The sequence below is a fragment of the Salvelinus fontinalis genome, chromosome 37, assembly GCF_029448725.1.
Source record: "Salvelinus fontinalis isolate EN_2023a chromosome 37, ASM2944872v1, whole genome shotgun sequence".
NCBI lineage: Eukaryota > Metazoa > Chordata > Actinopteri > Salmoniformes > Salmonidae > Salvelinus > Salvelinus fontinalis.
In genome coordinates this window covers 23,633,624-23,651,004 of record NC_074701.1, presented here as the reverse complement: position 1 = coordinate 23,651,004, position 17,381 = coordinate 23,633,624, and the positions used below count along the sequence as shown (strand labels likewise).

At 43.0% G+C, this 17,381-nt stretch overlaps 1 protein-coding gene across 2 annotated transcripts in view; it reads right to left on the bottom strand.

Annotated features, from left to right (window-relative positions):
- Positions 1 to 336: 336 nt before the first annotated feature.
- Positions 337 to 17,381, bottom strand: part of LOC129836391 (carbohydrate sulfotransferase 15-like) — a 35,310-nt gene continuing 18,265 nt past the window's right edge. The window contains exons 2-9 of one of the 2 annotated variants that reach the window (XM_055902487.1): positions 10,585 to 10,723; positions 8,669 to 9,655; positions 8,159 to 8,501; positions 7,126 to 7,269; positions 6,484 to 6,640; positions 5,930 to 6,086; positions 2,428 to 2,571; positions 337 to 2,258 (exon numbers count right to left, since the gene is read on the bottom strand). In XM_055902487.1, coding sequence (XP_055758462.1) covers positions 2,106 to 2,258; positions 2,428 to 2,571; positions 5,930 to 6,086; positions 6,484 to 6,640; positions 7,126 to 7,269; positions 8,159 to 8,501; positions 8,669 to 9,049 — 1,479 coding nt within the window. In that variant the 5' untranslated portion in view covers positions 9,050 to 9,655; positions 10,585 to 10,723 and the 3' untranslated portion in view covers positions 337 to 2,105. The remainder of the gene's footprint in view (positions 2,259 to 2,427; positions 2,572 to 5,929; positions 6,087 to 6,483; positions 6,641 to 7,125; positions 7,270 to 8,158; positions 8,502 to 8,668; positions 9,656 to 10,584; positions 10,724 to 17,381) is intronic. The other variant, XM_055902488.1, reaches the window with a different exon arrangement.

The following is a 17,381-nucleotide window of genomic DNA, read 5'->3' as shown; positions in this document are numbered from 1 at the left end:
AAATCTTTTGTCTTGCCCATTCACTCTCTGAGTTGCACACCTACACAATCCATGTCTCAAGGCTTAAAAATCCTTCTTTAAACTTGTCTCCTCCCCCTCATCTACACTGATTGAAGTAGATTTAACAGGTGACATCAGTAAGGGATCATAGCTTTCCCCTAGATCCACCTGGTCAGTTTATGTCATGGAAAGAGCAGGTGTTCCTAATGCTTTGTATACTCAGTGTAGGGTGTGATTTGAGTCAAGGACTCTATTATGACAGTAAAACACTTGAAAAACACGTCAACCTGTGCTGAGACACATAAAAAATTAACTAGAGATTCAAGTCGGTGGCAGTTAAGTTATCAAATCAAATACATTTTATTTGTCACATGCGCTCGAATACAACAGGTGTAGACTTCACCGTGAAATGCTTACTTACAAGCCCTTTCCCAACAATGCAGAGTTCAAAAGTAAGAACAATTTGCAAAATAAAAAGGAAATAGTAACACAATAACAATGCTGTATATAATAAGTACCAGTTCCGAATGTCCAGGGGTACAAGATATTTGAGGTGAGGTAATATGTATACGTAGTTTGGGGTAAAAGTGACTCGGCAATCAGGATAGATAATAAACAGAGTAGCAGCAGCGTATGTGAAGAGTGTGAAAGTGTTTCTATGTGTTAGTTTGTGTGTGCGTGTGGCGTCAATATGCATGTGTTTTGTGTGTGTGAGCGTGTGTGTTGGAGGGAGTGTCAGTGTAGTATGTGTGAGTCCAGTGACTGTGCATAGAGCCAGTGCAAGAGTCAGTGCAAAAAAAAGGGGGTCAATGCAAATAGTCTGGGTAGCCATTTGATTAACTGTTCAGCAGTCTTATGGCTTGGGGGTAGAAACTGTTCAGGAGCCTTTAGCTCCCAGACTTGGTGCTCCAAGATGAGAGGTTGTTGTTCTGGCACCACACTGCCAGGTCTCTGACCTCCTCCCTATAGGCTGTCTCATCATCGTTGGTGATCAGTCCTACCACCGTCGTGTCATCAGCAAACTTAACGCTGGTGTTGGAGTCGTGTGCGGCCACACAGTCGTGGGTGAACAGGGAGTACAGGAGGGGACTAAGCATGCACCTCTAAGGGTCCCCCATGTTGAGGGTCAGCGTGGCGGATGTGTTGACGCCTACCCTCACCACCTCGGGGCAGCCCGTCAGGCAAGTTAGGCTTGATGCTTGAGTTTACGTAAAATGTGTCCATGTGCAGAGCGTGTACAAACAAGAAAACTACTGGAAAATATAAGTTAGAAACAAATATGCCAGTCTTTGGTGAGAAGATAGACTTGCATTGGCGGGAAATGAGATTCCATAGTGTGTCTCTGTGGTTCTGTTGCCCTCTGGTGTGAGGATGTGTCGATTGTGTGTCTAGGCCAGTGTAGAATGGCATCGAAATATTTCACATTAAAAAAGCAGGTTATGACCACGTGGGCACTTCCTTGCCGTTTACTTAATAGAATATAGTTAAAAAGAACAGTGTATGGCGTCGAAGACAGGGTGTTTCATGTTTGTTTTTAAAGAAAATTGAAGGCAACATCATGATAAAATCCATTGTACCGTTTGCTCCCATATTGTTTTTTACATAATGGTTTCACAATGATTGAGAGTGAAATACCCAGTGGCAAACAGTATTTTAAAATGATCAATCATTAGCATGTGAAGGCTCTCTTTTTACTCTCAATATTTGTCGTGTCAAAGCTTTCCCACTAGAGGGAGTAGTCCACCAGGCTCTACCCCAGTCATTTTCCAGGAGTCTCTCCTACAAAAAGCTAACTATTCTCCAACATACAGTATAAGGGCACCGCCGTCAATGCATCATCACGAAAGGCAAACAAAAGGAAAAACTTCAAGCACTAGACAGATGCATTGCTCAGGTCTTCAGAGCACCTCAGACATTTTACTGACTAAATGTTCTCCCATTGTGACTTAATTCATGTCCATGGCTTATCCCACTTGATAGTTCATCTCATAGGACTCAAATGGCCATGGGGGATTTAGTACAGTACTTATTCCTCAGGTCTGTATCCATCTGAGATGAAGCCATTCCTTATGTCTCTGTCCAGTGGAAGGCCTTGTTGTTCAGGATTATGGCCAGTTTGTGGTTGAATGGCTGGTGGAACTCCCTGAGGAGGTCCCTGGTGCTGGGCAGCATGGGGCCCAGGCTCCTGTCTGCTGCTCTCCGTGTGTTGGACATGGGTCTCTTGGTGAGAGCTGCCTCCGTCTGCTCAGATAAAGGCCCTGAGGGACATGGAGTACAGACAGGCACATACAGGATCAGCAAATGTTGAAATTCACACAGAGGAAGAAGCAGACATGCATCACCAACATTGTGTCCTAGCTCTGGACACACCTAGGATGTTGATGTAGAATCAGTGGAATAACTGTTTTTATCCCGGTACGTACCCACATTTAGGAAGTCAAAGACTTTATGTATTGTGAGTCTCAGATTGGCAGCGTAATCTTCTAACTGCAGAACTAGGATCTGATCTCTTTGGAAGACGGTCAACCAGTCCAGCAGGAAGACAATATACAGTCCTAGGTTCAGTCTGACCTGGAGAGGATCACAACAAACACTGCGGGTAAGACTTCTATATGATTTCCATAACTCTTCTACCAAGGCTTCATTGTGAAGGTGGAGAACAAGCTACATGCTATGACTCCTGTTAACAGTACACAAGCTAACCTGCAGTGAGTGCTAGAGACCACAGCATGACTCCTGTTAACAGTACACAAGCTAACCTGCAGGGAGTGCTGGAGACCAACCGACAAAAGTAATTATGTCTCTGCAGATGCAGCAAAGAGAGAAGAGGCACCTTCTGAGATGATGAACTTTACACATTTTTAAAATGATCATAAGCTCAACCGCATGGATTCAGAAGTAAAATGTAAATGGGGAGCTACTGTAGGTTAACATCCATGTCGGTTGACAATGACATCCACGTTGCTGAACGTCAAATACATTTTACTTAGAAAATATGTGCCTCAATAGGTACACACGGAACTCTGAGCACCATGTTGGCACCAATACAATAACATTACTACCACAAATCAGGCTGAGATGTATGTAGAACAGTGTGAACAGTAGTGTACATCTCTGGCAGTAGGTATCTAGATTTGTGCTTTTCCTATGTAAACGAGCTGTGCCCCAGGCTATGACAGCTGCGCCCAAGTAAGGAAATGTTTACAGCATTAAAACTTGTGGACCCCAGGAAGAGTAGCTGCTGAAAGTGTAACAGCTATGGGGATCCAAATAAACTAAACAAAGCATACATACTGTGCCTGTATAAAACTGAGCCAATATCAATTTCAAGGTAGTAAAATAGTTAAAACAGTAATAAGAATTTCTGTAAATAAATGCCAATATTTCCAGAGACAACTACTTCCTAAATGACTTTCAGTAAGTGCATCTCAGTCGAATCTGTTCTGAAAGAAAACTGATTAACTAATCAAGAACCGGGAAGTTATCAAGTCAGTAGATCTACTGAGGCATATGTCACAGCACATTTTCACCACCTTCCAGGAAGTGGCCGGGATTTGAATAACAAATCCTATTAGACATGGAAAATAAAGGCCTGAGTTATGGATCACAATTTGGCACGGAATCAATTTAGTTAAGTATTACAATTTGGCATAGACAAAGCCATCTCTGTTTAACTTTGTATGCACTTTGTTTACATAATCAGATCTCTTAATAAATGCAGTCAAACTAAGTGTTTCTTCTTGCTTTTGCACAGTTTTCTTATGTTTCCATCTAGACAATACACTATCCACCAAGAACAGTGATACAACAGGATTTGCATTCCAATGCATTTACCCTGAATACCTACGGTAGTGCTGAGCGGGGGGTGGGGGCGGGTTCTATTAATAAAACAACCGATTGACCAACGTCGGTTCAATCATTTTTTTGTGAGCTCAACACTGTTTTTCTAGAGAGAAATCAAATCATTCAAGAGAGAAATTAAGTCAAGAACTATGTGGGACGCTGGATTATAGGCACATTTTAGTTGTAGTTTTCATTAGGCAAATATTCAACCTAGTTCAGAAGAGAAACATGGTAATTAACTACAATTACCATTATCCATTGTGCCTGTTCTTCCCGACTCTGACAGAGACGGATAGCCTACACACAGACCGCATGAGAGAGGAATGTACACAACACAATGATGAGAGGGTTGGAGGAAGTTTGTGAGGTAGCTCTACTGCATTGATAGTTGTAGTAGTTGGTAATAAGCAGTCTTGAAAGTATTGGGACAGTGACCATTTTTGTTGTTTTGGCTCTGTACTCGAGTACTGATATAATACAATGACTATGAGGTTAAGTACAGACTGTCAGTTTCAATTTGAGGGTATTTTCATCCATATCAGGTGAACAGTTTAGAAATTACGACACTTTTTGTACATAGTCCTCATTTTAGGGGACCAAATGTATTGTGCCAAATTCACTTATATTTTTATTAAATTAGTTAAGTTAGATATTTGGTCCCATATTCATAGCACACAATGACAACATCAAGCTTGTGACTCTACACATTTGTTGACTGCATTTTGTCTGTTACACCTGTCTTTGTGCTCGTCTCCGCCTACCTTCCTGTTTTCTAGTTTTCCCGGGTTTTGACCATTCTGCCTGCCCTGAGCCTGCCTGCCGTTCTGTACCTTGTCACACCGCCCTGGATTATTGACCTCTGCCTGCCCTGACCCTGAGACTGCCTGCCGTTCTGTACCTTTTGACTCTGATCTGGATTACTGACCTCTGCCTGACCTGGACCTGTCGTTTTGCCCGCCCATGTTCTAGTAATAAACTTTTGTTACTTCGACACTGTCTGCATCTGGGTCTTCCCTAAAACGTGATACATTTGCTGTTTGTTTTGGTCATGTTTCAGATTTTGTGCCCAATAGAAAGTAATGGTAAATAATGTACTGTGTCATTTTTGAGTCCCTTTTATTGTAAATAAGAATACGTTTCTAAACACTTGTACATTAATGTGGATGCTGCAGTACCAGGATTACGTATAAATCATGAATGAATTGTGAATAATGAGTGAGAAAGTTACAGACACACAAATATCATACCCCAAGACATGCTAATATCTCACCATTACAATAACAGGGGAGGATGTTAGCATGTCTTGGGGGTATGACATTTGTGCATCTGTAACTTTCTCATACATCATTATTCACAATTCATTCAGGATTATTCATAATCAAGGTAGCATCCACATAAATGTAAAAGGGTTTAGAAACATATTCTGTTCTTGATGTAGTCATTGCGTGCTATGAATATGGGACCAAATACTTCACTTTTTAATACTTTAATACACATGTAAGTGAATTTGTACCAATACTTTTGGTCCCCTAAAATGGGGGACCAAATATGTACAAAAAGTGCTGTAATTTCTAAATGGAAAATACCCTCAAATTAAAGCTGCACTTTAACATCATAGTCTTTGTATAATTCCCTCCAAATTGCTGGAGTACAGAGCCAAAACAACAAAACAATTGTCACTGGCCCAATACTTTGAGCTCACTGTATTTGAACTGGTAAAATGATTTTGTCAGACAGCTCTCCAATGTGGACCTGACAGAAACAATGGAATGTTTTCAATGTTTTGGAAATTCAATGTTCACTATTTTTGGCTTTGTGATATTTATTAAAAAGCTCTAAAATCATTTTAATGTCATTATTTCATAATGCATTGAATGTTAAAAAAAAGATCTATACCAAAATCAAAAACGGTGATTATATTTTAATAACCTAACCGAAATCGAACCGACCTCAAAAAGCACTCATCGCTAATCGTTCAACACGAACATACAGTTGAGAGTGTTGTACATTTTCAATGCCAGCAGTAAGAGTAAAGTATGTCTGCTAAATGGCATATTTATTATTTATTCATAAGAGTCCCACTCACCGTCATGGCATTGGAGAGGCTAGTGTTGTAGACACAGGAACGCACAGAGTTTTCTGCTAAACAAGCCTCAAACAGCTGTAGGGATTCTGAGACCCTCAGGTCAAAGTCCTCCACAGACTTGTTAGCCATGTTGAAGTACAGGTAGTCTGAATACAACCTAAACCAGAGGGAGACACACACACCAGAAAACAGACTTTCTTCCGCTACATTGACCAAATGCACAGACATGCCTATTGTGAAAACTATGTGACAGCATGTCAAAACATTACTGAGTCTTACAGGTATAGGACTTAATTTGATCACGCTGTTGTGTGAGAAGTTTCTTTGATCACCCTGTTGTGTGAGAATGGTGTACTCAAGGTTTAAAAAGGCTTCTAAAATTTGTAATTTCCACTTAAAAACGTCAGACATTATTTGCGCTAACAAAACATTTATCAACCCTCTACAAAAATGTCCATTCATTATAATTCACATAATCATTTACATTTCCTGCTGCTGCATGATTATTTTCCTGCTGTGAGAAACTGGTCAAATTAAAATTCCCACATATTTACCTCTCTACTGGGTCTCTGAGCATGACAATGATTTTAGCATTGGGCTGAACTGCGTGGATGAAGTCCTGGGCCAGGAAAGGAGGCTCCCCATCTGCCCGGTAGTTATAGAGATAGCTCCAGGCTTGGTTGTCCCACATTGTGGATGCGCTTGCTTCACCTGTCAATCAAACATATTTGTGATACCCATTATGTGATTACACTTGACACTGCATATAAACACAACAGTGGTAGCCTCTCATAATTCCTAAATAACACTGGACCGTATGGTGGCTTTAGCAACAACATTCTACTTCAAAACCTTGTCCTTAAATGTCAATTTTGAGTGTTGGCATTATCATGCTGGTTAGTGCAGAGCCAATTAAGTGGGAATGGAGTGAAAAATGGAGTGAGAGAACTGATAATGGAGGAAGGAGAAACAAACAGTCTTCTGGTGTTAATCAGTGTCGAAGGTCCTAGACTGTCTGTGAATACTGAATGAGGTTTGTAATCACACAACATCTCTTTCTCACACACACACACACACACACACACACACTTTGTTGAAAGCAGTACATCCCAAGAGTTTATAAAGATTTTAAAAAGTTACCTAATTTCATTATGATTCAATATGTATCAGGTAGATATAGATGACCTGTAGGTTACCTGTAATAATGTGTCGCTGGCTGTGGTCTCCAGAGGTATTCCCCAGTATTCCCTCCTGGATGTGGTAGGCAGCCAGTTCAAACAGGTCCAGGTAATCCTCCACAGGGAAGCGTTCTAGGAGGCCATCTTTAAGATGGATGATACCTGCAAGGGAGCGCAACACCATGGTCAATGATGTCATCATTCAATCAAATGTCACTACCGTCTACTTCCATCTATGATCTATCATAGACCTTCTCAAAAGCAAATGAAAAAGTGTTGTACCAAACCTTCTGTGTCATTCAAAAGGTGATCAAAGTCAGAGGAAGTTCTGTCCATATTTTCACACTTGTCAGAGCTCAAAGAAGATCAAGACTTCTTACTAGATGGCCCCAGGAGACCTGATGTAGATGCCCTTCTCATTCAATTGTCAGCACAAAGATCAACATCCCAAACCATTTCCCCCTGCTGCTTTGAACGCCCACAAACCCACTTGGCGATGGAGCCTGAAATCAATGCGCTCTGCATGATTAACAGTATAGCTCTACTTAGAGTGTGATCTGACACCTACGCTGCCTCTCAGACTCTGAAACATCTCATTCAATTAGATGAATTACAACAGACACTAGTTTGGATGGCTGGACCTGGTCTCATCCATCACCCACACACACTACAGTAGAGGTTCAGAGCAACACTTATTCACTCTGTACAAATCTTTGGAAAATAACTGTAAGGAAAATTATAAACAGCAGATGATTATCATAAGAGACAATGCTTTGGGTTTTCATTCAGTTATATTGTTTCTAGTGTGCAAAGTATAGAATGTATGTACAATAATTAGGAAAAGAAGCACACAGTATTACCTCAAAATAGATATAATATGAATATAAATGGAAAGAAGTTATTCCACACATCACTGATGGTTCCCCCTAGAAATGTATTTTGACAGGGTGAAAAGGCTGTTGAAGCCAATGTAAAAGTTTTCCACCCAAATCAATGGGAGCCAAGTTCTCTGGGCAGCTCTACCAAAGTAAATACAGGGACTAGTGCTTACCAAACCTTTTCCTTGTCCACCAGTGGGGCTCTTTCATGGTGGTGAACTTGACCTCCGGGTGTAGCAGCAATCGGTGAAACAGGTCCGTTGTACCACATTTCGGCTGGCCAATGATGTAGAAATATGGCAGACAGCGCAGGCGGTATTGCTTGTTGTCGTCACTGTGGTACAAGTGTTCCTGGAAATGTTTCCTTAGGTAGTCACAGACAGTCCGGAAACTCTTAGAGCGAACTGCATACAAGTTTTTACTGTAAGGATCCACTTTGGTTTTCCCAGAGAGCTCCTCATACCAGCATGGACTCTTGATATTGGGTAGGAACTGACGAGGAATAACGGAAAACAACTGGGAAGAACAAAACAGAAAAATCGTCAAAATACCTTTCAAACACTTCTAGACAATTGTAATGATGCTATTATCTTATTTGCTATTATAAATGCTTGAAAGGATTTTTGTCCTGAGACAAAACGGCACACATGAAACAACAGGCCAGATACTTTGCTCATACTCACATGAGAGTCCGTATTGATAACGTCCTTCAGAAGAGGCAGCTTCCTTGGGCTGAACTCAAGCTTAGATGTAATGCACTTCACCAGGAGCTTAATGTTGGCGTAGTCCTTGGTAGAAGACAGGTTATGGGAGAGGGTGCTGCTTGGGTTGACTATAGTCCTGAGGTGGAACGGTGACAGGGTCAGCATCAGACCCTTTTTATCCCAGGTTAAGATGTAAGAAGCCATGATGAGGAAGGTCAACGTCAATCCTAGCAGGAAGCTGATAACCTTGACCTTTCTGACACTCCTCAGGGGCCCCAATGACCATAGAGGAACCCGCCTCAACTCTAGGACACTGGGCAGGCCTCTGCGGCTGTTATCCCCATCGTTCAAACAGGGCATTGTGCGTCTCTTCCTGTAGTTCTCAACTTACATAGGGCAGGGTGGGCCATATGTGTAGTCCATTTGAGGAATGGCATCATGTTTGTAGTCTGTGAGAGACATGCTGTAGACCGGATGGAACAAGGCTGTGTGGAGGGGGGTGGGGATGTCAGAGGGGAGGGACTTCGAGGCACATCTGCCGTCAAGGCACATCTATTGTGGGATGGAGGTGTGTGGAGGAGCAGTGGAGGGTTCATCCATCATGACTGCTCCAAATGTTGCTGTAGGCACACCAGGTACTGTTACACCACATATGGTGGTTAAAACAGAGGAAACTTTTGGACACGACAATTCTCAATTAATCTGTGATTCGTTTTTCCCCTTCAATGGTGTAGTGTTTTGAGGGGCCCTGGACTTTGTTATAGACAGCTCACAGCTGTTTCCTGACCAGGTGCTAAGTATTATTCCAGGATGAGGGTTCAGTTAGGGGCGATCGAACATGAGACATCTCAGATTAATTCTTCTTCCTCCACTAGCAAGGGTGACTTCAGTCCAATTACTCATGACAACCTCACAGGCAGCTCATAGCAGAGAGAGTGTGAGTTCTTGTCGGATAACACTCTTCTGCTTTAGGGAGAAGGATAATACAGTAGGTACAAAAGCTTAAAATGTGAGAGCATAATGGTAAGTCTGCACCTTCATCCTCTGCATTTAGGGCTTATCAAAGTCCTTAGAAGACAGTTTCATCACTATAGGCTAAAATAAACATCAACATTTTAGAACACGCCAGATCTCTATCCTACAAGGAAATACAAGGTTGATCCATGAAAATGTTATGTTTTGGAGATTAAAGGTTTTCTCGTGACACCAAAAGTGTACTGTATTGATACAGGTGGACGAGCAGTGCTGCAGTCTTTCCCTCAAGTTAGAGAGAGAAAGTGAGTATTATTTCTGGACCTGTGTGTTGAAGAATTCCAGACACAGGACCGACCAAATGTTTCAAAAACTCTTCCATCACACTTCCTGGAGCCATAATTCATTCTGCTTTCTTTTCTTCCAGAGTTTATACACGTTAACAATTACTCTGGACGTTGAAATTTACCCCCTGCCCAGATACAGTGAATTACACTTGGTACATTCAATGAATTCACAGTGTTATTTCTCATTGCATAAATGTTGTTCTATTCACTCTTGGGCCTTATAAAACAGAGACCACTAAACACGTCAGTGATTTTAAATAATCACATATTATGTTTCTATCACTGGCTGTCAAAAACTGTGGGTTACACTTTACTTGAGCAATGTGTCATACAACCTTTAGCGTACAGCAATTAAAAACACATTTAGTTAAAAGACACATTCAATGTTTAATATGATACAGTATATGCCATTTAGAATATGCTTTTATCCAAAGCGACTTACAGCCATGCACACATACATTTTTTACATACGAGTGGTCACAGGAATCAAACCCACTATCCTGGCACTGCAAGCGCCATGCTCTACCAACTGAGCTATGCATCATTATGTAGTAAGAAGGTTTGTATCCTACTTACAAGGTCTCAGCTGAATGTGTTCTTCTCCTGGTCTTGGTGTTGCTGATGGAGAGGATCTCCTGTCCTCTCTCTGTAAAACCCATGGAAAGTTATTGTCTGCCAGAGCCAGCATCAAATATCCGAATTGTAGGCTTGATTTCTGTAGAGAGAGAAGAAGGGGATGGGGATGTGCAGGACAGAGAGATGAGTATAGACAATATGAAGGAAAGAGTAAAGACAAGGTACGAAGGAGAGAGGGCAAGGCAACCATTAAAGCCCATATAGAAGCATCTGTGACGGAACTTGCGTGGGAAACTGACAGGGGCTGAGAAGGAGGACGGGGCTGAGGAGGTTGTGAGGGGAGGTGGGAGTGTGGGAGCCAGAAGTGAAAAAATATATATTTTAGATTTTTTTTTATATATTGCAGCTTTAAAGACATTTTAAATACATTCCAACATATATTACGGAATGTAGTTCAAATCTATAAAAAAAAAAATGTTAAAATGTATAACCAAAATATATGTTAAATGCATCGGAAAATGTATTTAAAGTATTTCAAAAAATATATACAGTATCAGTCAAACGTTTGGACACACCTACTCATTCAAGAGGTTCTTTATTTTTACTATTTTCTACATTGTAGAATAATAGTGAAGACATCAAAACTATGAAATAACACATATGGAATCATGTAGTAACCACAAAAGTGCTAAACAAATCAAAATATATTTTATATTTGACATTCTTCAAATAGCCACACTTTGCCTTGATGACAGTTTTGCACACTCTTGGAGCATTGTACGATGTATAGTTTTTGTTTAAATCAATAAAAACAAAAATACAACAATATTTTTTTTTATTAGAAAACATTCATGCATGTATTTGTATTGCCATATTATCAGTAGCCTATTGCAATTCTACATATTGAGTGTTGCTAATGACCTTTATATTAGAAGTGTTGATCACATGCTACCGTAGTGACTGTAGAGTTTTTTAAACTTTCCAGTTTGCTCTCTGCTCTAGCGCATGCACAGTAGCTATGCCATTAGATATGTAGCCAGGAACTAGAGAGAGCTATGCCTTAATCCCCTTAGGCCTTACATGTCTCTTTCTTTCACATGGTTATTTCTTATGGCATGTAAATATCCCTGTGTTTCATACTATATTATTTTATTTTTTTCACCTTTATTTTACCAGGTAGGCTAGTTGAGAACAAGTTCTCATTTACAACTGCGACCTGGCCAAGACAAAGCAAAGCAGTGTGACACAGACAACAACACAAAGTTACACATGGAATAAACAATAAACAAGCCAATAACACAGTAGGAAAAAAAGAAAGTCTATATACAGTGTGCGCAAAAGGCATGAGGAAGTAAGCAATAAATAGGCCATAGGAGCGAATAATTACAATTTAGCAGATTAACACTGGAGTGATAAATGAGCAGATGATGATGTGCAAGTAGAGATACTGGTGTGCAAAAGAGCAGAAAAATAAATAAAAACAGTATGGGGATGAGGTAGGTAGATTGGGTGGGCTATTTACATATGGACTATGTACAGCTGCAGCGATCGGTTAGCTGCTCAGATCGCTGACGTTTAAAGTTGGTGAGGGAAATAAAAGTCTCCAACTTCAGCGATTTTTGCAATTCTTTCCAGTCACTGGCAGCAGAGAACTGGAAGGAAAGGCGGCCAAATGAGGTGTTGGCTTTGGGGATGATCAGTGAGATATACCTGCTGGAAAGTGTGCTACTTGTGTCGTTATCTTGACCAGTAAAATGAGATAAGGCAGAGCTTTACCTAGCATAAACTTATAGATGACCTGGAGCCAGTGGGTCTGGCGACGAATATGTAGCGAGGGCCAGCCAACTAGAGCATACAGGTCGCAGTGGTGGGTGGTATAAGGTGATTTGGTAACAAAACGGATGGCACTGTGACAGACTGCATCCAGTTTGCTGAGTAGTGTTGGAAGCTATTTTGTAGATGACATCGTCGTAGTCGAGGATCGGTAGGATAGTCAGTTTTACAAGGGTAAGTTTGGCGGCGTGAGTGAAGGAGGCTTTGTTGCGAAATAGAAAGCCGATTCTAGATTTGATTTTGGATTGGAGATGTTTAATATGAGTCTGGAAGGAGAGTTTACAGTCTAACCAGACACCTAGGTATTTGTAGAGTTCCACATATTCTAGGTCGGAACCGTCCAGGGTGGTGATGCTAGGTCGGGCGGGCGGGTGCGGGCAGCGAACGGTTGAAAAGCATGCATTTGGTTTTACAAGCGTTTAAGAGCAGTTGGAGGCCACAGGAGGCATTGAAGCTCGTCTGAAGCTCGTTTGGAGGTTAGTTAGCACAGTGTCCAAGGAAGGGCCAGATGTATACAGAATGGTGTCGTCTGCATAGAGGTGGATCAGGGAATCGCCCGCAACAAGAGCGACATCATTGATATATACAGAGAAAAGCGTCGGACCGAGAATTGAACCCTGTGGTACCCCCATAGAGACTGCCAGAGGTCCGGACAACATGCCCTTCCGATTTGACACACAGAACTCTATCTGAGAAGTAGTTGGTGAACCAGGCGATGCAGTCATTAGAAAAACCAAGGCTATTGAGTGTGCCGATAAGAATACGGTGATTGACAGAGTCGAAAGCCTTGGCCAGGTCGATGAAGACGGCTGCACAGTACTGTCTTTTATCGATGGCGGTTATGATATCGTTTAGTACCTTAATCGTGGCTGAGGTGCACCTGTGACCGGCTCGGAAACCGGATTGCACAGCGGAGAAGGTACGGTGGGGTTCGAAATGGTCAGTGATCTGTTTATTAACTTGGCTTTCGAAGACTTTAACTAGGCAGGGCAGGATGGATATAGGTCTGTAACAGTTTGGGTCTCGAGTGTCTCCCCCTTTGAAGAGGGGGATGACCGCGGCAGCTTTCCAATCTTTAGGGATCTCGGACGATACGAAAGAGAGGTTGCAACATTGGCGGCGGATAGTTTTAGAAAGAGAGGGCCCAGATTGTCTAGCCCAGCTGATTTGTACGGGTCCAGGTTTTGCAGCTCTGTCAAAACATCTGCTATGATTATCATGGATTTATCGGTGGTGACCGTGTTACCTAGCCTCAGTGCAGTGGGCAGCTGGGAGGAGGCCAGGCATGACCAGGCATCCTCGACTGACGGGATGAGGTCAATATCCTTCCAGGATACCCGGGCCAGGTCGATTAGAAAGGCCTGCTCGCAGAAGTGTTTTAGGGAGCGTTTGACAGTGATGACGGGTGGTCGGTTGACCGCGGAGCCATAGCGGATACAGGCAATGAGGCAGTGATCGCTGAGATCCTGATTGAAAACAGCGGAGTTCGCGGCTGGGGTCGACAGATAAACAAAAAATAAACAGAATGGAGTACCGTGATTAATGGACAGTCCAACAGGCATCAGCTATGTAGCCAAGTGATCATAGGGTCCAGGGGGCAGCAATAGATGGAACAGGGAAGCCGCGGCGTAGTCACCACTACGCTAGCACGCGGGAGACACGGCGTTTTAAGTTAGCAGGCCGGGGCTAATAGAAGCGTCTGCTCTGATGTCCGACGGAGGTCGCTTGAAGGCACAGTGGATGGAGTATTCGTCGGCAGACCGGTCGTAGTGGTGCGGCGGGGCACCGTGTCGACAAAGGACCCAAGCCAGATGACGAAAGAGGTATTGTAGTTGTAGTAATTTAGTCTGCGCCTGGCTCACGGCTAACTGGTGCTAGCATCGGGGCAGGGGCGTTAGCCACTATAGCCACTCGGTAGCAGCGGTGATCCGGTGACAAAGTCCAGAGCTTACAGCAAGGATCCGGTGGAGTAGTGGGTTCTAGCCGAGTAGGCCGGGAGGTGGGCCTCAGGGATAGCTTCGGTACTGGGTAACTCGGTGGGTGCTAGCTAGCTGTGAAGATCTCTAGAGTACTGGTCCAGGGTATACGGCAGGAACCCGGTGTTGTAGTGGAGAGACAGTCCGATACTGGTAGGCTGGCGAGTATTATCCAGCCTAAAAATATATCTTTTTAAAAGGGCTGGTATCTGTGCAGAAGGTAAAGGCCGCTAGCAGTGGCTAACAATGACTAAATAGCTTGTAGCTAATTAGCTGGTTAGCTTCTGATGGCTAGGTGGTTCTGGCTATAAGGTCTAAAATTTATAAATAATAGCGGCTCCGTATCACATTGGGTGAGGCAGGTTACCGGAAGGTATAAGAAGTTACATATTGCCGATTTAATGGGCCTATAGCATCATTATATTTATTATTAGGAGTATAAAATTAAATCAATGCACCGAATACAACAGGTGTAGACCTTAACGTGAAACGCTTACTTACAAGACCTTAACCAACAATGCAGTTAAGAAAATATTGACTAAATAAACAAACACATTTTTTTTTAAGTTACACAATAAAATAACAATAATGAGGCTATATACAGGGGGTACCGGTACCAAGTCAATGCGCGGGGTTACAGGTTAGTTGAGGTAATTTGTACATGTAGGTAGGGGTAAAGTGACTATGCATAGATAATAAACAGCGAGTAGCAGCAGTGTAAAAACAAAGCAGTATGAGGTGCATGTTACTATTACTGGAAGAGAGTGTTATATGCCAGCTAAAGTTAGTAGAAGATTCTAGACCCCTGGAGCGCTTCCGCATGCGCATTTGATTTATCTGATAAGCTCTCTAGCTGGTGAGAGGTTCTAGGAGTTTCAGAGACCGTCTTCCATGCTACAGCATGCACAGTAAGATTCATGACTCAGGCACCAGACTCAGATAAGATTTCCACCAGTCAGCAGAGAGGGCCATAAATCTAGCCTGTCTAAGTAATTAGTTCTCTCTCTGAGATATGTTTATAAATATACTGCTGTAAATGTGTATGCTGTTATGTGAATATCCCTGTACAGATGCTACGCCAATCTCTCCTGAGTAGATATTCCCGTTGCATAGCTCACAACATTGTTTGGTATTGCCTTTCAGAACCACAAGTCGATTTCTAAATCACTGAAGAGTGTGCTTATGTGTTAATACTACATGTGGTGGTAATGAAGATAAATAAAACAGGATATGGACACATCTGCCTTGCAGTGAGTCAGAACCTTAACAATCAGCATTAAGTAGTTGCGGGTGAGGGCATTCACAGCCGACAGGCATTCACAGGTAGTCGAAGCTCTGGCTGAGGGGGGTGCAGACCTTGGTGTGGTAGACTGTGCACTCTGCAGTTGTCTTCATCTGCTGGGGAGCTAAGGCCGCTCCGGGGAGCAGAAGCAAACCCGATGCTTCCTTTCCTCTGCCCGGGGTAACTAGAGGGATGTCTTTCGGGAAAGCGGCTAGACCAACACAAGGGGGGGGGGGGGGGGGGGGGGGGGGGGGGGGCGCGATATAAGCTCCAGACGGTGGGGCCTGGAGTAGTGTCTCTCAGGCAGGGCCAACTAGGGGAGAATCGGCTGCGGTGGCGCTCCAGCGACGGCGACAACGGCTCTAGAGCAGGATTTCTTAAACTCGGTCCTGGGCCCCCCCCCTTGGTGCACGTTTTGGGTTTTGCCCTAGCACTACACAGCTGATTCAAATAACCAACTCATCATCAAGCTTTGATTATTTGAATCAGCTGTTGTCATGCTCGGGCAAAAACAAAACGTGCCCCCAAGAGTGGGGGCCAGGACCGAGTTTGGGAGACCCTGGCCTACAGAAGTGACGGTCATGAGAGTAGAGGCGGTATTGATGTGTCCATATCAAGAGTTTTATTCTGTAGTTCACCAGCACACAGTTGCACATACACACAAGATCACTTCTGATACAGCCAACTGCTTAGATGGCTCCAGCTACCCGTTTTTAGACTACCAGAAGAAGGTAATCATTAGCATCATCGCTAACAGCTATACAAAGTGTAGACATACGCTCGCCCCGCACATACAGTGCCTTCGGAAAGTATTCAGACCCCTTGACATTTTCCACATTTTGTTACATTACAGCCTTATTCCAGAATTGATTCAATTGTCCCCCCCCCCCCCCTCGTCAACACACAATACCCCATAATGACAAAGGAAAAACAATTGTAGAATTTTTTGATAATTGTTTTCAATAAATAATTGAAATATCACATTTACATAAGTATTCAGACCTTTTACTCGGTACTTTGTTGAAGCACCTTTGGCAGCGATTACAGCATTGAGTCTTCTTGGGTAAGACGCTACAAGCGGGGCGGCAGGTAGCCTAGTGGTTAGAGCGTTGTACTAGTAACCGAAAGGTTGCAAGATTGAATCGCCAAGCTGAAAGGTAAAACTCTGTCGTTCTGCCCCTGAACAAGGCAGTTAACCCACTGTTCCTAGGCCGTCATTGAAAATAAGAATTTGTTCTTAACTGACTTGCCACGTAAAATAAAGGTTAAAAAAAGCTTGGCACACCTGTGTTTGGGGAGTTTCTCCCATTCTTCTCTGCAGATCCTCTCAAGTTCTGTCAGGTTGGATGGGGAACGTCGCTGCACAGCTATTTTCAGGTCTCTCCAGAGATGTTCGATCGGGTTCAAGTCCGGGCTCTGGCTGGGCCACTCAAGGACATACATAGACTTGTCCCGAAGCCACTCCTGTGTTGTCTTGGCTGTGTACTTAGTGTCGTTGTCCTTTTGGAAGGTGAACCTTCTCCCCAGTCTGAGGTCCTGAGCGCTCTGGAGCAGGTTTTCATCAAGGATCTCTCTGTACTTTGCTCCGTTCTTCTTTTCCCTCGATCCTGACTTGTCTCCCAGTCCCTGCCGCTGAAAAACATCCCCACAGAATGATGCTGCCACCACCATGCTTCAGCGTAGGGATGATGCCAGGTTTCCTCCAG